The sequence below is a fragment of the Juglans microcarpa x Juglans regia genome, chromosome 3D (genome assembly GCF_004785595.1).
Source record: "Juglans microcarpa x Juglans regia isolate MS1-56 chromosome 3D, Jm3101_v1.0, whole genome shotgun sequence".
In the NCBI taxonomy this organism is placed as follows: domain Eukaryota; kingdom Viridiplantae; phylum Streptophyta; class Magnoliopsida; order Fagales; family Juglandaceae; genus Juglans; species Juglans microcarpa x Juglans regia.
In genome coordinates this window covers 39535334-39562324 of record NC_054598.1, presented here as the reverse complement: position 1 = coordinate 39562324, position 26991 = coordinate 39535334, and the positions used below count along the sequence as shown (strand labels likewise).

At 36.7% G+C, this 26991-nt stretch overlaps 4 protein-coding genes and 1 pseudogene across 6 annotated transcripts; 3 read left to right on the top strand and 2 right to left on the bottom strand.

The window, feature by feature from the left end:
• Positions 1-1157: 1157 nt before the first annotated feature.
• Positions 1158-3535, top strand: LOC121256256. 3 transcript variants are annotated; one of them, XM_041156983.1, is made up of 5 exons: positions 1158-1396; positions 2328-2433; positions 2538-3005; positions 3153-3169; positions 3261-3535. In XM_041156983.1, exons 2-5 carry the CDS (start codon positions 2376-2378, stop codon positions 3468-3470), a joined length of 753 nt encoding a protein of 250 aa, XP_041012917.1. In that variant the 5' UTR covers positions 1158-1396; positions 2328-2375; the 3' UTR covers positions 3471-3535. The 3 variants fall into 3 exon arrangements, with proteins under 3 accessions (XP_041012917.1, XP_041012916.1, XP_041012915.1); XM_041156982.1 differs by having other exon boundaries at positions 1174-1396; positions 2342-2433; positions 3114-3169; XM_041156981.1 differs by having other exon boundaries at positions 1176-1396; positions 3114-3169.
• A 742-nt stretch (positions 3536-4277) lies between these two features.
• LOC121255980 (proline--tRNA ligase, chloroplastic/mitochondrial) lies at positions 4278-10569 on the top strand. The gene is made up of 11 exons (XM_041156556.1): positions 4278-4763; positions 4906-4962; positions 5460-5570; positions 5735-5821; positions 5914-6027; positions 6113-6319; positions 7144-7281; positions 9296-9457; positions 9729-9928; positions 10009-10092; positions 10200-10569. The coding sequence occupies exons 1-11, from the start codon at positions 4383-4385 to the stop codon at positions 10339-10341; spliced, it is 1683 nt and encodes a 560-aa protein (XP_041012490.1). The 5' UTR covers positions 4278-4382; the 3' UTR covers positions 10342-10569.
• A 1060-nt stretch (positions 10570-11629) lies between these two features.
• On the bottom strand, positions 11630-14404 carry LOC121255642 (probable receptor-like protein kinase At5g24010). The gene has a single exon (XM_041156059.1). The coding sequence runs from the start codon at positions 14387-14389 to the stop codon at positions 11747-11749; it is 2643 nt and encodes an 880-aa protein (XP_041011993.1). The 5' UTR covers positions 14390-14404; the 3' UTR covers positions 11630-11746.
• Positions 14405-18204: 3800 nt separating this feature from the next.
• On the top strand, positions 18205-19668 carry LOC121255815 (putative septum site-determining protein minD homolog, chloroplastic). The gene has a single exon (XM_041156345.1). It carries the CDS (start codon positions 18331-18333, stop codon positions 19324-19326), a length of 996 nt encoding a protein of 331 aa, XP_041012279.1. The 5' UTR covers positions 18205-18330; the 3' UTR covers positions 19327-19668.
• A 374-nt stretch (positions 19669-20042) lies between these two features.
• Positions 20043-25483, bottom strand: LOC121255323 (annotated as a pseudogene).
• Between the last annotated feature and the right edge of the window lie 1508 nt (positions 25484-26991).

The following is a 26991-nucleotide window of genomic DNA, read 5'->3' as shown; positions in this document are numbered from 1 at the left end:
CGTTTATATGTCTTTGTGAAAAACTTTGGATTTCCACTCCCACTTCCTTCCTCCATGACAGTACAAGCCCTCCACTTCTACCCCTTGAATCCACCACAAAACGTCCTTCAAAGCCCAATCTCCTCTTTAAGAAATCAAATTTAGCATGTACCAGTTTTGTCTCAATAAGAAAAACTAGTTTGGGTTGCTTATCCTTCACCGTTAGGTAAAAGTCTTAAACTGTTCGACGGTTCCAAGCTCTAGGCAATTCCAACTTATAAAATTCATGGCTCTTGACGGGACTACTTAACAACCACCGCCATTAATTGAGAATTGTCATAAATATTATTTTTAATTTCTAATATGATACATAAAATATTTTTTATATGATTTTTTATATTATATTATATGTATTATATGCTAAATTGTTAATTAATATAACATGAAATTTTAAATCCATGTCTATTAATCTTATAAAATTAAATTAATATAACATTTGATTATGATATAACATATAAATTTTAATTTTATAAGATAAAATTGATATAACATTAATATAACATAAAATGGGAGACATGGTTCAATCACAATATCATATGCTAAAGTTTTGTTGGAATATGATTTTGTTTCTTCGTAAAACCAGAAAAATTGGACTAGACCAAAACCGTAAAACCAAAAGTTCTGATTTCAGTGTTGAATCGGTCTTATATCGATTTATAAATTTATAAAATCGGTGTATACCAACTCGGTTCTAAAAACTGTCCAAAATGAATAAAACCGAATCAGTTACACTCTTAATATCACAGTCCTAAAAAAAATTCTATTTGGAACCCAGTGTGCACACTCTCTATTTTATTAACATGATAAGATTTGTTTTGTAGAAGATTTTAATTTTAAATTTCTCTAATAAATCAAGTCTTGACATGTAAATAAATCGCATGGTGTAATTTACCCACACCGATTCCAAATAGAATTGGTTTCTAAATAAAATTTTTCTAGAAAGATGTAGAGCGCCTATCAATAGTATGTTCCTTTTTTCGAAAAAAAAAAAAATTAGACTTATCATCTTACATACTACAAGCCACAATTTTTTTTTTTTTATTATTATAAGTATATGGTGTATGGACTATGGATAAAATAACTCAATTAGTCTTATTCGACAGGTGCAAAGAAACATCCTGTGCAACGAAGGGTAATAATGTAAAAGCATTAAAATGTTACCGTTGGATTTCCAATTCTCTCCTATATAGGACCGGCCAAATTTGAATGGATTGCTCACTCTTAACAACTGCCTTACAAGAAACGGAAGGTTCGAGGAAAGAAAAGCAAGAAACTCCAAGGGAGAACTAGGAGGAAATCCAAAGTAAATCAAGAAAGATCGCCCCTTAGAAACCGTTTTGTGAGTTCTCCATCCAAAGTAAGTCTTTTGTTTTGGTTCCTTTTTATCTGATTGAAACTCAAAGATACGTTTCTTGATGATTAGGCTGTTTGGTTTAGTGGTTTCTGCGAAAATGGAAGAAACTAGAAGAGATGAAATCTTTACCTCAGTTGTCTTTTTTTTTTTTTTTTTTTATTTATTTATTTTTTTTAAATTGCTTTAGAAGTAGGGAATAATCAAATCTAAGACCCAAAGTACCGTGTCCTTTTATCCCGTTCTCGACAACCAGAGTGTTATGGTGAAACCCCCCAAACCCAAAAAGGGCGCTTTCGACTGTGAACATCTAGGGATACTGGGGTTTATGCATTAAAGTTAGAGGGTTAGTCACACAGACAGTACACACACAATATATTCTTTTTAATTCACACAAAAGCTTTCTTTGCGCGTTCGGATGATTTGGGTTACATCCATTTTCTTTTGCCCAACATCTAGAGTTTCATAGATTCGAAATCAGATTTATAAAAGCAAGAAATAATGTTGCTTTGCTTGCATTCTGACTATTCGAATTACGAGTACTTTTTCGGAACATTTAGGGTTCCAAAGTCTAGGGTTCCATTCACTCGGAATAAATTTGCAAAAATAAGAAATAATGTTCCTAATTTGTTTCACGAGAAGGTAGGAAAAAGAGAAAAAGAGGGAACATTTGAAATAATCCATGTTACTTGGAGGGGGAGGGGGGGGAGGATACTCTTATCCAACTGAAACTAGCACAAGCAAGCGAAAGACGTTTTGATCTCTCTCGGAGGGACCTTTTTTGCTTTAAACCCTCTCGAGAATGTTACAGGGAAGTCACTTGTAGAGGGGTCTGGTTGCTGTTTGGCCTTTTCATTTCAGAGGCTTATATAACTCCTTTTAGATGACAAAAAAATCAGTTAGACTGAGTACTTGTTCTCTCCTTTTACAAGTGCAGGTTTTCAATCATAGGTATTGACTGGAATTTGGACCACGAAAGTTACGAATGGCAACGCAAGCTGGCAGTCTAATCCAAGATCAGAACTTCAATCCTCGCTACAATGGTACTTTACTATCTGTACTTTCTTTGCAAATGTTTAAATGACTGCTTTCCCTCCACTAATCACTTGGGCTGTTCATTAGTTTAACCTTCTGAAATCTGCGGCAGGTGCTTCTGTTGGGGGAAAGAGTAATGTCTTGAAAGCAGAGAGGAAAGCGGGGCTTGGTGGAAGGAAGCCTCTTTGTGATTTATCGAACTCAGGGAAGCCTGCTCCTTTAAATCAGGCAACAAAAAAGCAAAGTTCCAAAAATCTCGCTTTAATTGATGAAGATTCAGGCGTTTCTAAACTCAGAAATGATACAAACAAAAAGAAAGGCATCTCCAAAGTCATTAAAACCGTGCTGGCCGGTAACAGGAAGGCTCTTTCTGACATTTCAAACTCTGGAAAAGCACGTCTGAATGAGGCACCAAAGAAGAACCTTAAGATGAAGCTTAGTGCTGTTGCAGAAGAACAACTTCATCAACCCAATGCTATTGCCGACGAACAATTTCTGCACAATCATCTCGAGTGCATCAAAGCACAGACAAAGGCCATGGACATGGATGAATTTCTGAAGACAGTTGGACTAGATAATGGTAATATCAAACTTTCCCCATACGTACCTATGAATGAACATCCCTCCTTAATACGCAATTTGTCCTTTACCTTTTATTGTTAATTTCTTACTGTTATTATGCGTTTAGCTCATCCCAAATACTTTACATTTCCTCGTGCACCACCAGTGTCAAGTAAAACGAAGGTCAGTTTGCATTTTCCTCAAGTCTTTTTTATTTTCCTTCCTGGTCTTTAAAGCCTTCAATAAAAAAGACGTGTGCAACTCGTGAATTCAGATAGAAAGCCCCCTGAAGAAGTACCATCTTGATTTGGAAGAGATGGCCGAGCAGGTGATTGAAGACGGAGGATCTTCTTGGAAGCATGAAGATCCTGCCTCTCCTCCTCCATGCAAGACCCCAAAATCAGTCTATCACTTCACATTCTGCAACGACTACGATTTCATCAACTTTAAGTTGATGGAGACTCCAGAATTGCCAAGGCATTGATTTGGTTTTCCTTCGTGTAAAAATGCATGTTCTTTCAGGATGTAAAATCTGGTGCTAAAGAAGTATGCCACATGGGGAAGTGGAGACTAGGATGTTTTTTTTATCTGGCCTGTGCTAAGTAAAGAATGTTTGCTGCCTTCTGCAGCAGAACTTCACTGTTGCAGTAGAGCTTTCTGGTGCTAAGAAGTATGCCACATGGGGAAGTGGAGACTAGGATTTTTTTTTATCTGGCCTGTGCTAAGTAAAGAATGTTTGCTGCCTTCTGCAGCAGAACTTCACTGTTGCAGTAGAGCTTTCTGCTTGAGCTGTTTTGTAGAAGGCAATTTCCAATAGAGAAATGTTTACCCTTCTTATCTTAGAAGTTAGAACTTTATTCTCCTTCTCTTCTTACAAGAATTTATTGAACTTTGAATAGAGTAAGTGTATAAACACCGCGCAATCATTTTGAAAAAAAGTAAGATTTACTATTAAAAATTTAATTTTTTTTATATAGGTCATATATTTCATTAATTTTTTTCAAAATAATTACACGACGATTGTACAATTCACGATTGTAAATATATTTTCTCTTTTCTGATGAATTCTGTACACTTATGCTTAGTAATTATTGAGCTTACGGATCAGGATAGAATTTACAAACAATTCAACAACTATTCTACTGTGTATTGGGTTAGTGGGCCAGATTTCTTCCCGCGTTAGAATTAAGATAGATATTTAGCTAAAAAATGGACATCCTATTTATAACAGTCTACCTTCCGTACGGCCCAAATCACAAAAAAGAGGCCCATAAGAAAAAGGCGACGACGCTCTCGCGTCGATCTCACTGCACCTTCGAAACCTCATCTCACTCACTCTTCAGTCTTCACCGCTCTAGAAGACTAGACTTTGGTGTTTGGAACTCCGACCTAGAAAATGGTGGTCTGTCTCAGACTCCCTTCTCTCACTTCGTCTCTATTCTCTCCCGCCACCACCAACTCCCTTAGGCGCTCTCCGGCTCTTCTCAGGCGGTGGCGCGGGCCCCGCCAGTTTCAGCCTCCTTCGCCGCTTTTTCCCGCCTCCAGGTTCTCTGCGCAGGGAACGGCGGCTACCGAGACCACGAGCGAGGACCGGGTGGATGGTAACTCGAAGAATCGAATGAGGAACAACCCGGACCGAGTCATCACGCCTCGGTCCCAGGATTTCAACGCTTGGTACCTCGATGTTATAGCGAACGCCGAGCTCGCCGACTACGGCCCCGTCCGCGGCACCATGGTTATTCGACCCTACGGTTATGCCATTTGGGAAGCAATTCAGGTACTTTACGATCTCCGAAAACGAGGTATTGTTTAGTTTCTTTAGGATAATTACTTTTGTTGTCTTCATTTTGAGTTTTGAAGTGCTTTTCCATTGCTTTTGAAAGTTCATTTTGACTTTATCGTTTATATTTGTTACGCAGGAATTCCTGAACGTTAAGTTCAAGGAGACTGGTCACAGTAATATGTATTTCCCCCAGGTGTGGCTCTGATGATGAATTATCACTTGGCATATACTTTGCTCTTTTGCCACTGTTTTATTCATGTATTCTGGTCATCCACTATTTTGAAAGGTGAAAGAAAATGAAAGAACACGTTCTTGGAACGAAACTTCTCTTGCTTATTGTTACTTCGTTATGCGTTTATTCCGAGTAAGCGTTTATTATATGATAATTTCCATGAGAGATGATTCAGGCTGAACTTTCTTTCTCTTGAATTGGAAAATGAACTATCGATATTCTGTTATTTCTTTAAAGAAAAGAGCTATCTTTAGGAAGGATTCAACTTGGGGGGATGAAGGGATCCCTACGAATTTTACTTTTGTTTGAATGCTGTAGCCAGATTCTTTTGAAATTTAAACGGTGCCGCAATGAAGTCTGTGAGTTGTTGCTACGGCCAATCAAGAATATATATTGTGCGCTCATGAGTGGAATTTGGAACTCAGATATATGATGCTTGTATCCTGATCTATGTGCAGTTTATACCATACTCATTTATAGAGAAAGAAGCTAGCCATGTTGAAGGTTTTAGTCCAGAATTAGCTCTTGTGACCATTGGGGGAGGAAAGGAACTTGAAGAAAAACTTGTGGTACTTTTACCTCTTCACCCACTTGACAATTGCCTTTCTATGTCTCACGATGTGCAAACAATTTTTCTTCTGATTCTGAACTGAAGCAATGTGCCCCTTTTAAGTTGTTGAAAAGCTATAACCTAAGGTTTGGCTTTGATTGTTGCTCCCTGAGGCTTTGACAGGTTCGACCCACAAGCGAAACCATAGTAAATCACATGTTCACTCAATGGATTCATAGTTACCGTGATCTTCCTCTCATGGTTAACCAGGTACAGCTATTTCTTATCGTTTAAAGTGCCTCCAGCTATTCAGGGGCATTTACATACTAATTTTCTTCTTTTTTCCAATTGATATGGTTCAGTGGGCAAATGTCACTAGATGGGAGATGCGAACAAAACCATTTATAAGGACCCTTGAATTTCTCTGGCAGGAGGGCCATACTGCTCATGCTACTCCCGAAGAGGCAGAAAATGAGGTTGGCATCATATAAACCTGAAGACTTCTGATAGCTTTATCAAATTATAGTTTGCATCTTAGTTGTTGGTGCTTCTGAACTGCAGGCCATGCAGATGATTAACATCTATACAAAATTTGCTTACGAGCAAGCTGCAATACCTGTTATTGCTGGTCGAAAATCTAGAGTCGAGACATTTGCTGGTGCTTCTAAGACCTATACGATTGAAGCCATGATGGGTGATCGAAAGGCATTACAGGCTGGAACCAGCCACAATCTTGGGCAGAACTTCTCCCGTGCGTTTGGAACCCAGGTGCTTGAAACACTACCATGATTTTTTGTTGAGTTTATTGAAGCGAGAAATGCTATTCATGAGCCTTTTTATCATTTGATGTGGGTTCCAAACGATTGGAAAATTGTTTTTCAACCATTTGATGTCACCTCAGGGTACGGTGAGAGGATGATGATTAAAAAGCTTAAGAATATAATTTGTTTATCAAAATATTCAACAAGTGTGCTGTGGCATTTTAACAATTTAGCTATTTGTTTCTGATCGCTTCATCAATGCTTTTGTTTGGATGTTTATGTTTCCAATCTCTTCATTTTGACTCTCTCTCTCTCTCTCTCTCTCTCTCTCTCTACATGTGCGTGTGTTCTACTCTACATCGTGTTGGATGATCATTTTATTTGATTCAGTATGACAGTGGTGTACTTGTACAGAAAAAGTAAGACATTGGTGTTAAGGTTACTTCAAACATTTGTCAAGACATAAGTACATTGGTGTTAAGGTTACTTCAAACATTTGTAAAGACATACATACATTGGTGTTAAGGTTACTTCAAACATTTGTAAAGACATAAGTTGGAGGTTACAATGTGTTTATAATGTTATAGTTAGTTTCTATTATGTTAAAATATTTCATTCTGTGAGTTCAAATTCTAATTTTTCCTCACTAGTCCCCCTAATTATATACTCATGCCATGTTCTTTTTTGGGAATTTAGCATATTTTATTATTTAGTTCTGTAGTTTTCAAAAAGGAAGAAAATATGTGTCATTATTCCTTTAGTTTCATTATCATTGATGCTCTTTGTTGATTTCTGTGGGGCAGAAACTGATCGATGTGTTTGCTTGTATAGTTCACAGATGAAAATGGACAGAGGCTACATGTATGGCAAACATCATGGGCAATTAGTACCCGTTTTGTTGGTGGAATTATCATGACCCATGGAGATGATGCAGGTCTAATGCTGCCTCCAAGGCTTTCACCGATACAGGTGCATTTGAATTCTTTATATGTCTTCTGCCTGGTGTTGTTGGCACTGGTTGAGATGTATTTCAATGTTAAGTTTTTCTTAATATTTAGTGTGGGAATGAAACTAAATCATTCTTATAATATAAGCTTAGAAGTTTCCTTTCATAAAAGAGCATGAAAATATTTATGAATAAACCTCATCACATGCCATTGTTTGATAAAAAAAATGTACATGATCATTGTAGGCCAATTTGTGAGGCTTCTGATTTGGATTCATTGTTGCAGAAGCAAAAGGATTTACTATGTTTGTTATGAGCCAATTTTGCAGGAATTTAATTTGTCCAATAGTTATTGTTTATTTCTCTCTGAACCAATTTATAATTGCTTTGTTTTTTAAGTTCATATTTTATGAATTCATTGATGCCCGAATCTAGACATCAATGATTGGTTGTTTTAAGGTTTGAATTTGTGTTGATTGGGGTTGTAGTTGGTTGTGAAGAACATCCTTCTTGAGACATCAGTTGTTCTTGTTTCTAATAAGTGGTAAAACTTATTAAAGTGGAAGTTGTTGTGACATCCTACTTAAGACTTCCTTGGTTGCTTTGCAATGAGATGAATTCAGCTATGGTAACTTTTCAGTTGATTCAGGATTTCTAGGATTATTTTTTAAGTGAATAATTACCGATAAAGGAAAATTAGTGAATAATTGTGAGTGTGACCTGGTTATTGTGGGTCAACAGGCTATAATTGCGTGAGGGTAGCCAATCAAGGATGAAGTCTTAAGATTGGCCCTTGAAGACTTGTTGGCAGGACCATCATTTTTTTGGGATCCTTGGATGCTTGTTGGTCTCAATATCTCAAATACAGCAAAGATTTTGGACAATTTTGAAAGCAACTATCGCATGGATAACATGCCAAAAAGCAAGTTCCATGCAACGTGGGTTCCTTAATTGATTAACATTACATGGGTGGCTGGAATGACAGACTAGGTAAACAAAGTATGGAATTGTATGAGTATTTTTTAGAGGCTCTATCAGAAGGGAAGTTAGATAATACTTCATTTGGCACCATGATAGTACCAAGGCTTACACTGGTCAGTGAAGTTTTGAAGAAGTTCTGAGATTGAGTTTGTCTCTGTACGATGTACTGCTTACAGCCAAAAGTCTAGTTCTCAAAGTGTTGCAATCTTAATGGATGATTGAGTCATGTAAATTAAGCTTCTGAATATAATGCTGGGAAAAGTCTTTAAAGAAAGATGGTTGAATGAATGGTTGAATTATATTTATATTTTATGCTTGTCAGAGATGTCAGAATGCTTCATGATAGCCTAGATCAAGAAAGTTTCCTTAAGAGTTTATACACCTGATTTCTATGTAAAGCTGTTGATGGCTTCAGTAATCAGTTAAATGAAACAGGTGTATTCTTGCAAGTAAATATGATTTTTTTATTTTATTATAGGTAATCAAAGATAATATATTCAAAGAAATAGGCATAGCCCAGGTACACAGGAAGTATACATGAAAACACGCCTAGCTAGCGGATACAATAGAAAGAAGAATATCATGGACACTACGTCCGTTACAAACTAAAGCCCCCGCCCATAAGAACAATGTCTTAAAAAAGAAAACTTTAACATATGATCAAAATGAGAATGTGGGTGACACTCTCATTCTATGGAGATTAAATATGATGAGAATGGAAGTCTTTCTTATGAGCAAGAGGAGAGTGGTTTTTTATATTCCAAGTCACGATGAGAATGGAACTGTCTAACAAAGATAGATTCCATGCGTATTTTTTTGGCTAAAAATGCAAGGTAAAGATGAAGAGTATACAAACGATGTTATAATCCAAGAATAATTTGTCGACTTGCCCAACCTCTTTAATTTGACGAGTTTTTGGTCAACTTGATTATTTTACCTTGATGTTCTTGTTTCTCATGAGAAAGGATGATTAGTCACTTGCATGTTTTAATTCATCTGACTTGTTTCTTGCTCACATGATTACTTCTTAAGAAATGTGCATTGCAATGATTCCAGGTGATAATCATACCAATTTGGAAGAAGGATGCTGAAAAAATGGAAGTTCTAAATGCCGCATCATCTGTAAAAGAGGTATTGCAAACTGCAGGGGTTAAAGTTAAACTTGACGACTCAGACGTACGAACCCCAGGATGGAAATTCAATTTCTGGGAGATGAAGGTATGTCTCTTTTCATGAACGTCAAGAGTGCAGCATTGTATCCAAACTGTCATAAGATTCAAATATAGACCAAATCTTGTTGTTGTACTGGGTTTTCATCCTTGCTTTAGGTACATATATACATATTCTGTTCTTCATTTCGGACTATATAGCCGAAAGTTGACTGTTGACGAGATGTACTATATCTACCACTTTTTTAACGAAGAAAAAAGATAAAATCTAGATATTGTGTTACTGATAATCTTCTAAATAACATGCTGATTGTATATAGGGAGTCCCTTTAAGGATTGAGATTGGTCCTCGCGATGTGTCCAGTAGAAGTGTGGTCATTTCTAGGAGAGATATTCCTGGAAAGCAAGGGAAGGTGTTTGGAATATCTATGGAACCTTCAATTTTAGAGGCTTATGTAAAAGACAAATTGGACGAGATCCAGTCCTCTCTTTTGGGACAGGCAACTTCATTTCGGGACAGGTAACTCTTGATCTAATATTTATCACTTTGAGACATACATGCTGTCGCAGACATTCATACTGAAGGGGATACTTTTGCAGTAACATTGTGGATGTAAGCTCGTATGATGAACTCAAAGTCGCAATCTCTCAGGGCAAATGGGCAAGGGGTCCTTGGTCAGCAAGGTATTTCATCATTTGTATCTTTTGAGGAGTTGTATAGGAAGTATGTTGAAACATACTAGTTAGATATAAATTGCAAATATAATATAATGCTATAACTAATGGTACAGTGATGAAGATGAGTTAAAGTTGAAAGAAGAGACGGGGGCGACTATTAGGTGTTTTCCCTTCCAACAGCCTCAAGGGATTAAAACATGCCTGATGACTGGTAATCCTGCAGAGGAAGTAGCCATTTTTGCAAAATCATACTAAGGTCTCCCTCCAGAGGTGCTCTCTCCTCTTTAATGGTGAAATCATATTGTTTGGGCAGCTATTGTCAATCTCTTCAATAGCTCTTTTTGAAGTGTATTGTTTGGATGAAATTAGTCCAAAACGGTGTAAATTATCTACTGTTCTTCAAGTTTGTTATTTGTCATGATTGTAGATGAAGATGGTTTTGACAATTTGTTAGTTATAATGTTAGCATCACTAATTTCATGAGTTGGGTGAGATTAAGTTCATCTTTTTAAGATCGGTTGTTGTTTATGACATACAGATGTCACGAACGTCTTGCAGTACGTACCCAATCAAAACATTTCATAATAGCTTTTGGATATTTCACTTCTCACGTAGAATGGGAAAAAACTTCAGGAACATAAGGGAAGGAGTTCGATTCTTGTCGTTGCCTGTTTTTAGTCGCTTGTAGCTCTTTTCACGCCTATCAAACGAACTTAGGCCCAACAATAATATTGGGTTTGAAGTTTACAACTCTGGTGGGAGGCCACTCCTCCCACTTCCTCAATGTCTTAAGTGTCATCCAGGCTGGAATTGCTGCACCAACACCTAATGACCAAATGCATTTCGTTACTAGAGCGCATTATATATCTTGGCCTCGGCAAGAAGACACCGGTCGTGACACTCTTTAAGTTTTTATATATGCGGCTGTCGACTAACGAAAATGCAATCGTCAACGTCATGGTGTTGCAAGTTTTCCAGTGAATAAGTAACTTAATGACCTAACAGGTAACCTGAAGAATCAATATAAGATTAAACATGTTAATGCAGGGTTTGTAAGATTGATCATTACTTCGTGCTTGAAGTCACTTGTATCCTTGATTCCTTATCACAACAATTCAAATACAAAACTCAGCATAGAAATCGATGATAACAGCAACCATAACACAGATCATAGATGGCTACGTTTGGTCTTTCTTGTATATATTTCTCTATGATGCCACCTGTGTCTCAAATAGCATTAGGACTACTGATCTTGATCCTCAAGTCCTAAGTTAATCCTACTTGATTAAAAATGTATAGGATTACTCCTAGGTTACATTAGATTGGAGAGTTTCCAAGTTGCATCACCATCCTTGTGATGGCTCTATTTGCAACAGTTTCTGCTGTATCTATTTAGTGGCACACACAATATGGAGTACTTTGCGACATCAGCTTGAACTGAATGAAAAAATCATCTATAACTGTCTAAGGATCCCATTTGATTCCCTAAGATAATCAAAATAAGAAATTGATTCAATCTGAAAGAAAAATGAGAGCAAATAAATAGTTAAAAAGGAAAATATTACATAAATACCTCTAATTTCACTGGAAGTTTGAAGATACAAATCTTCAATCTTGAGATTACTTATACTGTAGAGATATTAGTTGTAGGACTCTGAAGCTATCTGCCATCATTAGTCATCAACTGGGAAAATACGTCAGTTGTAGATATGTCTGAGTTATGATTACCACGTTCTCCATCTGCTCTTATGCTACTGGATGGGATTTGGGGAACGATTCCAGATGTTGGGGGATCAGGCCCATCAATACTGCTGCCTTCACTAGGTTCTCTTTGTTGTGCGGTTTCCTGAAGCTGAAGTGCATATTCCAGATTCCATAGCACGTCACCCATGGTTGGCCTATCAACACCATAGTCTGCCAAACATTTCTCTGCTGTTTCTCCAAATTTCTTCAAAGAGCTTGGTTTTATCTGTCCAGCAAGATGAGGATCAATAATTTGCTCGAGCATGCCCTTCTTCTGCCATTGCATTGCCCATTCAGCTAAATTCACTTGTTCCCTAGCAAGCAATGGATCAACAGCAGGTCTAGCACAAAGAACTTCAAAAAGCACAACCCCAAATGAATAAACATCTGACTTATCTGTAAGCTGCTGCCTCCGGAAATACTCGGGATCAAGATATCCAAAACTACCCTTTACACCTGTACTTACATGGGTTTCGTTGAGACATGGGCCAGATCTTGAAAGACCAAAATCAGCAACCTTGGCCACATAATTCTCATCAAGCAATATGTTGGTCGATTTAATGTCACGATGGATAATTCCTTGGGCTGAACCTGTATGAAGGTAGTGAAGACCTCGAGCTGAGCCAATGCATATTTCAAGCCGCTGCTTCCAAGACAAAGGTGGAAACCCTGAACTGTACAAATGCTTTTTCAATGGCCCCTTCTCCATATATTCATACACTAGTATCATTTCTGATTGTTCTTCACAATACCCAACAAGAGAAACAAGATGTCGGTGGCGAATTTTTGACAGAACTGTTATTTCGGTCTGGAATTCTGGAAGGCCCTGCCTGGATCCTGGCACACCTCTCTTCACAGCGACCTTTGTATTGTCTCGAAGAACCCCCTTGTAAACCATGCCAAATCCACCAGAGCCTATAATCAGACTTTTGTCAAAATTGTTAGTTGCAACTTGTAGATCAGCAAAAGGGATTCTCATGGCTAAGTATCCATTTGGGCCAGGAGATACATAGGCTGTTCCTTCAGACATTCTACTGTGAGAACTGCCTCCATTTACACGTAACGGTGTCCACCCCACACTTTCTGCAGGTCTTGGTTTTGGTTTCTTCTTCCGGCATTTCATAACAAGCAGTAGTGCAAGCAATATCAAACATAAACCAACAAAGCCAACAACCAAACCCACTATAATCCAGATACTCTTCTCCTTAGTACTAATTTCAGAATTCTCATGACCTAAAATCTTCATAATCTCTGCCCCATTCAGAATTGCGTTCATTGCCGAAGTGCTGCTGAGAATCGAAGGACCTACACTTACTTGCACAACCGTAGAATCACCCGAATCCACAATGACATCAAAATAGACTGGAGATGCAAGCGCATGGTACACAGTCGATAAATCAAGATCTTCACATGCAAGGTAACCATTGATATAAACATTGAAGTACAGCAAGTTCAGCCCCCGACTAACAATATCACAGAAGTGCAATCGAACCAAGTATCGAGCACAATCCGAACCCACTGGAAAATTCCAAGTGATATTAAACCTTGAATTAAAATTCGGGTTTTCCCTGTTCATTTCTTGAGCAGTCATATACACACTGTCTGGAGCAATATCTCGACTCGCACCTCCAGTTTGATAGTTTGGCGGGTGGGTAGTGTTCACACGCCTTGCCGCAGATTTCAGAACAAGATAATCGTCATCAGGAATCCAAGTCCTCCAAAGGGTATCATTAAAAGGAGTAACTTTTGGACCTCCGACGTTAATCCTAGTAACTGTCTCTAAGACCCGTGATGAAAGATTCTTGTACACTTTACTTCCATCAGCACTAAGTAACTTCACTCCCTCATCGACTATAAAGTCCCTAGGAGCCGAAAAAAGTTCGATTGCATTAACGAACCCGAAACCCAATTCATTACCAGGTGTAAACACAATTTCCACCTCAGTTCTATCTATTTTTAAGATATACTCTCTCAGGACAGTGTCGGTGTTCTTCAAATGCAAACCTCCAAGAATCAAATTCCCATTAACCAGAACACTAAAATTTGCTGAAGTTAAATCAAAACCTTGAGCTACAAAGGGCGAGAAATGGAAACGTACCAAGTGAGTCCCATTTTTCTTGATGTTGAATCTGTAGCCAGAACTTCTGGTGAAAACCCTGGCTGTATGGTACAAAGTAGGTAAATTTGGTGGTGGTACTTGGTTCTTGAGCGAAATGGACCGGTCTGCAGAGAGAAAATCCGAACCGGGTTTCGTTGAATCTGTAAGAAAGAGACGGTTGTAGATAGAAGTGTTGTTAAGCGAGCCACAGTTGAGGAGGTAGTTGTCTGATGGAGTAAAAGAGCTTGAGAAGGAGACGAGAGATGCGATAATCAGAGGGAGGAAGCGAATGAATTTGGTCACCATGTTGACAAAGATCTTTTGGGGGTTCCTGAAGAGGTTTATAAATTTGGGTCTCTTGGAAGGGAGAGTGTCTGTAGTGTGGACATGTAGTTGAGTGGAAGTGGGCGAGGCAGTACTAGCTGGTCCCCATTTCCCCACCTTAATGACTGCCTCCCACATGCTAGAAAATCATTGCAGGATCAGCACTACTCTCGTATTTGGCACTTCATTGTGGCGGTGGGCCAAATTTGCCAAAAATTTTGCTGTTGGTGGGCCAAATTTGTTGAAATTTTCTCCGGTTGGTGGGTGGGCGTCATTTTTGCGAGACTTTGAAAACTGAAGTAGATGAGTTGACACTATACAGGACGAAATCGCCTCGCCAACCTCGTGGATCGTCTGCAAATAGTTCGAGTTCGACTCTGACTCTGTATTCGGCTTCCTTTTATAACTGCGAATCATGATATAGATTATAGAGCGTTAGTTTCATACTACTTCCTTTTCTTTTACTGTGCGCTCACTATTTATTACGAAGAAATTCGAGTTTGGCTCTGTATTCGGCTCTCTTATCGATCATCTTCGTTTACTTGGTCAAAGTTGAAGGATGGTTAAAATTTAGATAATTTATATCAAAAAGACTCTACATTAGATTAGTCATCTCTAAAATAATTTGAATTTTAACTACAGTGCTTCACCAAATATAGCTAACTACAATTACTTTATCAAACATTAAAATATTAATTTTTCACTCCAAGCAAATAAATTAAATTAATTAGAATATAATTAACATTTAACATTTAGAATATAATTATTATTAACATTTAATAATATTTTTTTAATATTAATTTAAATAGAATATAATTATTATTATCATTTAATAATACTTTTTTTAATATTAAGTTAATTAGACTATAATTATTATTAACATTTAATAATACTTTTTTAATAATAATTTAATTAGAGTATAATTATTATTAACATTTAATAATAATTTTTTAATAATAATTTAATTAGAGTATAATTATTATTAACATTTAATTGGTAGAATTACAAAATGAGATAAAAATAAAATAAATTAATTAATTATTAAAATAATAATATTTTATTATTATATAGAGAGTAAATGGATAATCCAATGTGGGGATTGAATTTAAATAAAATAGGCAAATGTAAATTCATATCATATTAGCTAAAATTTAAAAATGCATTTGACCAATCTAATGAAAATGCTCTTATGGGTATCGAGTAAATGGAGAATTATATGGTTCTTTCTGGAAATTTGAAAGTGAGATTTTAGCTAATATTGGAATGGTTTCAGGTGGTCGAACTCGAACCAAGAGGTGGAAATGGAGCATAGGAAAATACTATTCCTACAGAAATTTCTTACAGAAAATTTCCACCGAATTGTATTTTATTTTTTTTATAAATTTTATTTTTACTTAATGATTAATTAAGTATTTTTAAATGAATTTGTGATTTTTTTATATATTTTTTTAAATATTTAAAATATTTAAAAACATATTGAAAAAAAAAAAACCATTTGCCCTTTTGGTGCCTCTGTGGGCGTAGTAGTTGTCGTGGAGCATATATATGAATCATAATTCCTTAATAAGTCCCAAATGTTCCTCAATGGGTCCTCCCTCGACATGTCAGTATATCGACTAAAGGAAAAAACAAGGACACGAAGGAGACGAGGCTAAAAAACCATATCAATGGGGATTCCACTCTCAAACCTAGGATTACATCTCTGCCCCACTGAGTGTCAAACTATCCTCCATTAATGGCTTTAATCCTCTCCCACCTCTTTCCGCCACCTTTAATCCCGCACCTCAACCTCTCACCCCGTTTTTTTCCGCCGTAGTAGGCTCACGACGTTCTGTTCCATCAACTGTCAAAGGATTAGACATCTCTCACCATTCATCTTATCCAATAATCGAAATTCGACTCGACGACCTGTGAAGTGTGAAGTTAATTAGGTCACAACTGAGATTTCCTACAACAACGTCAGTTCCCGCTAATCTTATTGTCTGTGCACACAAAAGGATATCCTCGAACTCAATATAAAATAGCCCAAATCCAAAAAAAAAAAAAAAAAGACAAAAAGGAGGAGGAAGTATTTCTCTAATTTTTATAGAGAATTTGGAGTGAATAAATTTATGGGTGGGTGTTAATGCCAAAAATTGCACAACAGACCGTAAAAGGAAGAAAGAGTCTATCCCAACCCACGTTAGTGATTTGGGTTTCGATACGGTGTTCTTCGCATTTATCCATGAAATAAATAATAAATAAGCAAATAAAAGTAAACAAAAAGAGACACAATAATTTACGTGGTTCGACATAAAAGTCTTATGTCTACGGGTTGTTGGGGGCAAAATCCACTATGTCAGGTGATGATTCCACAATGTCTCATAACCTCACATATCGCTTAATACAATGGAAAAATTTAGTCTCAAGAGAGTGTCTCTAGAGAATTGGTGGAGAGTGCATGGAGTCGGCCTCCAAAGAACCTAAAGAGAACTGCTCCTTATATAGATTTTATTTTCTTGGAGTAAAAGAGTCAAATTTGACTTGTGATATCTTTCCCTTTTAGGAGTTTGAGTCAACTTATTTGCTTTATCTATTTCCTGCATTATCTATTGGTTTTATCTCTTCCCTTAGTGATAGGGTTTTAAAGGGTTTGACCTAGTCAATTTAGTCCCTAACAGATGCCCTCGATTCTTAAGATCAATTTGTTTATCAAAAAGGCCTTGAGAATCTTCAAGTCAACAGTGGTGAAGCTAACCTGCAAAAAAAGAAATTATGATAACTGGTTCATAGTTTTTCATTGTTATGCAATGGAGATTTCCCAGAGTGGTTCTCAAGAAAAATTTGTAAAATTTGTAGTAATGGCCTTTGAGGATGGGCCTTTATGAAGTTTGTTTGTAAGAAAGTTTGCATAGTGATTGTATGTGAATGTTTATCGTTAGTAAAATGTGTATATTTCTGTACTTGGTGATTTTTTTGGGTTTTCAATGGCCTTAGTGGATTTTGTCCCGTGCTATGATTTTTTGTTGGTGTTTCTCCATTTCAATGGCCTCAGTGGAGAGTGCATGGAGGCTCAGAGGCTGACTCCATGCACTCTCCACCAATTCTCTAGAGAGATTCTTTTGAAACTAAATTCTCTCATTGTATTAAGCGATATGTAAGACTACTAGATATTGTAAAATATCACCTGATATAGTAGATTTTACCCCAACAATCAGTGAACGTAGGCTTTTATGTCGAACCACGTAAATCTTGTTTCCCTTTATTTATTTTTATTTGCTTATTTATTATTTATTTTATAGATAAATACGAAAAGTACCGTATTAAAGCCCAAATCACCAACGTGGGTCAGGGATGACTCTTTCTTCATTTCCAATCTGTTGTGCAATTTTTGGCATTAATAGTGGAGTTCCCTATTTAGAGAGAATGAAATAACATTTGTGAAAAATCACAATTTATATAAATGAAATGGTACTTGTGAAAAGTCACAACGTATAAATGAAATGGTACTTATAAAAAGTCACAACATATAAATGAAATAACACTTGTGAAAAGTCATAACTTATTTAAATGAAATAGTATTTATGAAAAGTCATAACTAAAATGAAATATACTTATGAGAAGTCACAACTTTCAAATATTAAAGAATACATTGAAAATATTTTTAATTCACCATAGGGCACAACTCTTTGTTTAGTTGACAAGCGATTAAGATGCATATCTCCAAGAGGTATGCATTAGTTCAAGTCACCATGAAATCTTTTCATTTAAATCTTGACAACCAAACCGATATATTGAATTTGTTATATTTTTTTGAATATGTTATATTTTTAAAATTTTGAATAAAATGAAGTTACTTGTAAATGAGACGGGATTAAAAAAAAATTCAATAATTTTCGAGTGCCAAACATGACCTTTGCTAAAAAAAGAAAAATGACCTCCCATGGATTTCCGTACACAAGTTAAATCGATTCATCACTTGACCCAATTCCAAAATTTTTTTTTTTTCAATCCTTCTGCTCTCAACTCCAGAAATGGTTGCCGTCTTCTACCTCTTTCCCTAAAACCTTCGATCTCTGTCTCTCTCTCCAGAGCAAGCAATGCTCTCTCTCTCCCCCACCACTACCCCCAAACCCTCGGGCCTCTTCTACTTCACCGCACCATCCACAATACCCTTATACCCCAAAACCCTAAAAACCCCAACAAAACGCACCCATAAGCCCTTCTCCGCCACACCTCGTGCCCTTCTCCAATACAATAGAAAGCCCCAATTATCCGGAGAGACCCCCCGCGTCGTGGTGATCACCTCTGGCAAAGGCGGCGTCGGCAAGACCACCACCACCGCTAATGTAGGTCTCTCCCTTGCCCGCCTCGGCTTCTCCGTCGTCGCCATTGACGCCGATGTCGGTCTCCGAAACCTGGACCTCCTCCTCGGCCTCGAGAACCGCGTCAACTACACCGTCGTAGAGGTCCTCAACGGAGATTGCCGCCTCGACCAGGCCCTCGTCCGAGACAAGCGCTGGTCCAACTTCGAACTTCTCTGCATTTCCAAGCCCCGCTCCAAACTTCCCATTGGTTTTGGCGGAAAGGCCTTGGTTTGGCTCGTGGACGCCTTGAAAGCTCGCCAAGAGGGCTCCCCAGATTTCATTCTCATTGATTGTCCTGCCGGCATCGATGCTGGGTTTATAACCGCCATCACTCCGGCCAATGAGGCTGTCCTCGTTACCACGCCGGACATTACGAGCCTGCGAGACGCCGATAGGGTCACGGGGCTGTTGGAATGCGATGGAATTCGGGACATAAAGATGATAGTGAATCGGGTTCGAACCGATATGATCAAAGGCGAGGACATGATGTCAGTGCTTGATGTGCAGGAGATGTTGGGTTTGGCATTGTTGGGGGTTATTCCGGAGGACTCGGAGGTTATAAGGAGCACCAATAGAGGGTACCCGCTTGTATTGAATAAGCCACCCACATTGGCTGGATTGGCTTTCGAGCAGGCGGCTTGGAGGCTTGTTGAGCAGGATAGCATGAAAGCTGTGATGGTGGAGGAGGAGCCAAAGAAGCGCGGCTTTTTCTCCTTTTTTGGAAGGTAGATATCAAATCCGTGTCTGAAGTTTGAGCTTATAAATATTTTGCTTGAAGCAGGTAATTGTTTCAGGAGTTTGGGAAAGTGAGAACTAGCCGTGTACAGTGGGTTCGGTAAAGTTGTTCTCTTTCTTTATTTTGATTATCTATTATTGTTAGATTTTTAGTAGTGTTGTGTTGGTTTTAGGAGCTGTGTTTGTAATTTTTACTTAAGATCTGTTGATTTGTAGTTGGAGCTTTCAGTATGAAAACATGCCTTGTCAAGGATGAATTTTCTGTATTGTCTTGTGATCGCTTTGAAATGGGGGAATTTACGCCTAGTTTTGGGGTATCATTATTATTTGAACTTATTTGGTGTTTTAATTTTTCTTCCCTGTACTTTAGGTGTATTATTTTTATTTTTATATAGGTAAAAAGCTTTTTAATTAGTGAATTGCAGGCTGTGAGGTTCGAACCCTTTAGGTGTATTGTAATCAACTGAGATATGAATAGTTTGTGGAAATCCATCAATTGTAACCGTATGGTGTATCCTTTGATTCCATATTTGTTATTTGATAATGTAAAACTTGGATTTTATGTGATGCATAAGTTTCTGACGGATTAATAAATTATTATGAAATAACGGATACAGCAATTATATAACTCTGTTGACATGGGTTAATACTCGAGTGTTAAATTACATGCCAAACTTTGTGTCAAAACATTGGATATTCATTTCCAAAGGCTAAATACAATTACAATACATGTGTACTTTCACTTTGTATAAATTGGTTGGCTCCACAGCATGGGCAACCAGAGATTTACAATTAAAATTAAAACCTGTGTAGTCACCATGAAAGTTGGAATGAATTGAAGATGCATGCCAATCATTTAGATTCGAAATCCCATAAGTTGTTATCCTGTAATGACTATCACATAGCTCCAGATTTGGAGCCGACATCACACCAAAGGAATAGTCTAATGCAGTTGCTTGTATTCTATGATTTAGCAAAGAACATGCACCTGGACTGTAGTGTCCAAGCTTCCTATGAACAAGGTTCAGGAACTTCTTAAACAGCGATGGTGTTGCAGGCTCTTGCAGCATGTGAATATGAGGAAACGTGTGAGGGGCTACCTTTCCAATGTCACTGAGGTGTAAAATTTGAGTTTCGAGTCCATGTCCTAAATAGGTTAAAATAGCAAGGGGAGTCAATGCATTGCGGGCCATGCCCCAATCTTTGAAAAAGGGTGATATCACAACCAGAGACTAATACCATCCATGTGAAGCAACAATGTAAGTTGAGCTGATGAACTAGAACATACATCAAATGCATTAGATTTTTGTGAAGTGACTATCAGTATTCGTTGTAAAATTTTCTTTGCTTGACTTTAGCGTGCTCAATCTCTTATATAAAAGACATGCCACCAACTTTATTCCTTGTTTATTTTCTGTACATAAATTTTTTGTGAAATGCAAACTTCTGTTACCGTTCAGTGTCTTATGACTCGTAGCTACAGCTGAAGTTCAGATCTATGCATCTATGTGGTTTTGTTATTTGTCAAAACATCAGCTACCATGAATTTGCATTGGTTCTAGTTTTGTTTGTTGGTTAAGATTTGTCTCTTTGTCCTCGTTTTTGATAACTTTTTCAGCCATCTTCAACAGAGTAAGTAAGGCTAAGCAGTTCAATTGGAAAAGGGATTTGTATTTCTGAATCTAAATAAATGCGGAAAATTTGCATGAGTGGAGCCACATTCACCAAATGTTTCTTGTCATTTAGACCAAAGGGATGGGCACTTTGAACTCAGAAAAGTTAGATCCAAAGGGAAATTGAATAGGTATCTTATATGATGAGTGAAACACATGGTATATGCTGCTTCAGTGATTGAATGGTTAATCCATAGGAAATTTGAATTTTGAATAGGTGTCTTGTATGATGAGTGAAACACATGCTAAGGGAAGTAAATTATATAGACAAGGAACTATCTTGATTTGATGCTTGCTTTCGCTCTCAAAATTAGAAAAAGATGAGCAACTCTTGGTTTTCCGTACACCCCTGTACAAGCCCCATTACATACAACACAAGAATATACATGTAGAAGGAGGGAGCTAAAAGTAATCTTCTGACATTTACTGAACAGAATTGGACCCGGGAGGCTTCGTGGACTTTTGCACACTGATAATTGGGGACTTCCTTATTTACGTAAATAATTCATTGCTTATTTGTTTGACTGTAAATGGTAATTCCTCCGCCTTAACGAGGGTGATTCAATAAAGTTATTGTTATTAAAAAAAAAAAAAAAAAATACATGTAGAAGGAGAAATCAAATATAAACTATCGATGCCCACAAATAGTGCGAGTAAGTGGCATAGATATAAGTGGGTGATGGATACCTGTCCCCAGACATTAAGATATTATGAGATGTCTACCCACCCCACCTTAATTAGTTTCAGGAACATCCTGAAAGTAGATTTAATTTAACTGCCTCCTAATTTTGAGAGTAGTCTAAAGTTAGCAGATGAATAAACAGTCTCACAACATAAGTTCCATACGTGAAAAGCGTATGAATCGACGCACCTCATCTTCAAAGATATCCAGATTAGTTACCACAATCATGTAAGGTGATAATCCCAAAAAAAACAACCATCATATTCATCAGCCTACCGAGGACATGTGGAGTGGGATCCAGTACTAAAAATAAAATACCACGTGTAGGGGTGTAAATTCAAACTGAAAAATCTGTCCGAACTGGACCGGACGGAACCGGTTTTACCGGTTCGGTCCGGGACCGGTTTTTAGAATGTGAAACGGTTCCAGTTTTAAGATTTTTCGGACCGGACCGATAAAAAATATATATAAAAAATAATATTTGTATTATTGTATACATAAGTTTTATACAAAATATTATATATATATAAGTTTTATATATTATGTATAATTATAAATTTTTATGTGAAATTTTTATATATAATTATATATATTCATATATGAAATAATTTCTTATTATAACTTATAAATTATTATATAAAATGTTAATACTAAATCACTAAAAGTTTATAACTAATACTAATAGTTTAATATAGACTAATGACTATAGTTATACTTATAATTAATACTACAAGTTTTTACTAAAAGTTTATAACTAATACTAATATTAAATATATAGTTTATAACTAATACTAATATATAACTTATTTATACCAATAGTCTAATATTAATACTATTATATAGTCTAATATATTAATAAAAGTATAAAATAGATTTTTTTAAATTATTTTTTTTTTATAAACAAATTTTTAATGACAAATTATGAAACTTACATTTTAAAAAAACTGGAAAACTGGACCGAAAACCGGTAAAACCGGAAGTACCAGTTTATGAAGGTAACCGGTGCGTAATCGGTTTTGAAAAATACAAAACTGGTACATACCGGTTCGGTCTTAGATTTTGTCCAAAACCAGACCGGACTGTACCGGTTACACCCCTAACCACCTGTTGTAATAACCTTATTGGAATTAACATTATCATTTGCACCGTCGAATGCTCATATAATAACCAATCAAATTGAACCACATTGAAAATCAGGTGAAAAGGGTACACCTCCAGCACAAAACTCTGACCACTACCTGAGATAATATTTCCTTCTGAAAACTAGAAAAGGATAACTTCAATTGTTTCCAACATCCATCGATTCCAAGAGAAATGTATTATTTTTGCTGAATTTTTTTTTTTTTTTTTCGTTTGCTGAATTCAAGAGAGATGTATTAACTACATAAAAGGATCAACTGAGTAATGGACCTAGGCGCAAATGTTGTAGAGTTCGGTGAAGTGAAGAGGTGAAATCGTGAAGGGAATTACTGCATTTATAAAACTCAACATTTCTGCCTAGCTGCTCAAAGTACAAGGATACCTGTGGCACGTGCGCTCCGCTCCTACTACAGCTGTAAGATCGTCACCTATTGTTTTTCAAGTAATGTTACGTATAATTATGGAGTGTGCAAGTGTCATGCAGTTGTTTTGAAAAAAAGTAGAATTCACTATTAAAAAATTAATTTTTTTCATGTAAATCCTGTATTTATTCACTTTTTTCAAAGTGATTGCACAACACTTATACACTTACGACTGCAACTATCATTTCTCTTCCTTGAATAAGGCAATGGTTGCTTACTACAACATAGGATAGAAAACAAACATGCTGGCTTAATTTACTGCAAAAGAGATTTCACTATCTGAAGTAGTCTCATGAAGCAAAAGAAATATGCAAGTTGCACCGCCCCATCTTATTTGCAACATGAAAAAATAGCGTTGTAAACACAAGCAAGCTACAACTAGCACTCAATTGAGTCAGGAAAGTTTCAATCTGAAGAACTCAATTGGTTCAACTTTAACCTTCAAAATTCTAGTGGTGCACGACTAAAATTACCCACAAAAACTATAAAAAAATATACGTGTAAACCCATAATAACACTCCCAAAGTTTTCATAATCGCAATGCTGGTCTCCAATTAGAATATTAGTACCTAATCTTTATACCTTGGTCAATTCAGTAATAAAAGTGATCTATTGTTCTAGATCCACAAATAACCAACCAAGCAATGCTTCATCTATTATACTGTAGATGGATCAAATGAAAACTATTCTATTCAAAGCCGTGGCTGATACCTAAAACCAGAGCCAGAACATCAATGTGGTACGGACCTTGTGGTTTCAGACCTATATTTGACTATAGTAACAACAAGGAAAATGGTGGTTACTTCGAGGGAGCCAGTCCTCCAATTTCATACAAGATGAAATATTAGATGAGAATTCCATCGTGATCACATTGCAAGGCATAGGGCTCCTTATATAGATAACCCAAATGCTAAACATGGAAATTATTTGAATTTTATTCTATTAATAACTCATACCCTACCATTAATTATTTTGATAGCCGATATTAATTCCCTAGCAAATCATGTGTTGATATCACAATTTTAGACTAGTCGATCTGTATGAATCGCAGTTAGTATCTACACTTACCAAGACTGCCACTAACAGCAACAAGATTATAGCACTCTGTTGGCCTTGGCAGCCAATAATCACACTTGTATCTGTAGTGCCAAGGAGTTAAAAGGAATCAAGTAGAGTAGAGTAACTCACAAAATTATATCTCGTAAATCAAACATTACACCATCAACTGCCTATATACTTATAGTTATCAAAGACCTTCAACTGCCTAGTGAAGCAGACAGTTGGACCTAGTTGATTCAAAGGAAAATTTCCTTTCAAAAACAGAGCAAAGGTTTACTTACACGGGTACTGTAGCAGGGTTTGCGTGCAAATCTCCACATTGTCTGGAGGAATAGCACTTGAAACAATTAACGCAATGGGTGATCTTGACCCCCTATTCCCTTCCAAATTCGAAACTGAATGGCTGATTCGCAAACGAGCACCAAGGTGTAGTGCATCCATGTAACTGCTCCATAAGATATTTGAGCCACCAACCTCGAAACCCTATAACCAATTCGCCCCATAACATTTATAATTTGTAATAATGACTTTCAAAACCAGCATCACAAGTAGACCCAACCAACATGGGTCTACCAAACTCAAGCTTCATTTAAATGTAATGATAAATTTTGTTTCTTAGGATATGAGAACAGAGGTTCGGTTTTTCCTTCCCGCTATATGATGATGGAAACGAAATTCTCAATCTTTCGTTTTCGTTTTCCTTTCTCAGCAACCATAACATTAGTGTTTAGAAAAAAACTTACTTGTTTGAGTGTAAGCATGGCTGCTAACACAGACAACCCACAACCTCCAATACCCACGAAGTGAATACAACCCTTTCGACCGTACATTGTCTTTGAGAATGATATGCCACTGGTTTCACTGGAGGCCAGGACAGATAGCTGAATGCGATTGGTTTTGGGACAGAGAAGAGTGCTGCCACGACTTATCTGATAAGGGGGCTTCGGTTTCTGGAGAAAATGAAGGGACTTGTACGGAAAATTCATGGAGAGGGATTTTCCCGGGAAAGTGACGGGAATGAAAGGTGCGTCAAGAACGGGAGAGAGAGAAAATGTACTGGGCCTGAAGAAGTTTGATAGGGCCCAATCATGGAAGAAGACTTGGGACAGGTGAATGAGAACTGGGCCTAGTCTCATCCTAATCTCGAGAGGCAAATACATATACACAAATTAATTAATAGAAGATTGGCCTTTTCCCCGTCAACCAAACCCAAATCTGTATGTGAGTGACGACTGATTAACATATAAAATCATATAATTTATTATGGGACTAAATCAGTTATAAATAAATATATAGATATATGTATATAAATACATTCCAAATTGAAATTTTCATCTGTAAAGCATAAAGTGGGAGACCAACAAGAAATACATAGGCCCAAACTCCACTTGAGTGGGTCCCTGCTGAGCAGTCTAAACAATTATTAGAGAGAAGGGCCAATATCATAAAGACACGTAAATTGTAAGGTTGAAACCCCCAGTTGCTCTGAATTTATTATGAGTAAGCTCGAGTGAAAAGAAAATACAAAAAAATATCCTATAAAACAATATCTTTTGCATATAATTGATTGCTGAGTAGTGAGTGTGTGTTTGAAGGAAGATTGGTGGCAATCGGGTGCAAAACTTTCGGCTCGGTTGAGGTCAACATCAAATACAAAGGAAGATAAGTTTACTATAAAAAGTGCATTTCGATGTCGGCAGCATTACAATACAATGAAAATGTATTTAATATTTAATCAAGTATTTGGATGAGTCAATAGATCCACATGAATATTATTTCTTTATTTAATCATTACAATTTTTTTTAAATTTTTATATAATATAAAATAAACAATTTAATTTTTTTAAATCTTAAAATAAAAATAATATTAAAAAAATATATTTTAATAATATTTTATTTAATTTTTAACTTTAATCTTAACACATATAATCTTATCTTATTCCATCTCAAAATAAATCAGGTTAGGACGTGGCGTGTCTTCTCATAGTTTTGACAGGTATTTGAATTGAATAAACAAAAGTAGAAAAGAAGATGAAAAGTGGAGGTCTATAAATCAAGTGGGATGAGTGCAAGAGCCACTGAGGTTGCTCTATTTGGTGGTCAGAGGAGAATGTTGGAGGACCCCCACCCAATGGGAGGACCCGGTGCTGGCAAAGTTTTTTGTTTTTATTTCCATACTTGAATAGTACGTAGTTACGTGTTGAACCTCACTTGCCAAACCCTACCTACCACTAAAAAATTAATTTGGCAAAGTTGCAGTGAACTTTGCCATGAGTTATACACATTTTTCTCTCATTCAAAAATACTATCTTTGAAAGAAAGAGAAATTCATTCTTTATAAAAACATTCCAAAACGATCATTTATAGTTACCTCCTTATCAAATGTTTAATTTTAATTAATGGTCTCATTCTTAGTTTCACCAATGAATATATGAAAATTCTATTTGAACCAATAATCCATACCGATAAAAAATGTTATGGGCCACCAGAGTAACCGTTGGTCATCCATTTCCGAGCCAATATTTTGAAATATAGCTTACAATAGGATGCTTAGAACCTTCCTTGAAGCTATTGATTCTAACGCATCTTCACTCCACACTTCCCAAGGTTGAGTTCTATACCCCAAATGATTTCTCTCTCTTCTTCTATCAAAGGGCCACAAGCATTGTTTCTCTATCCATTG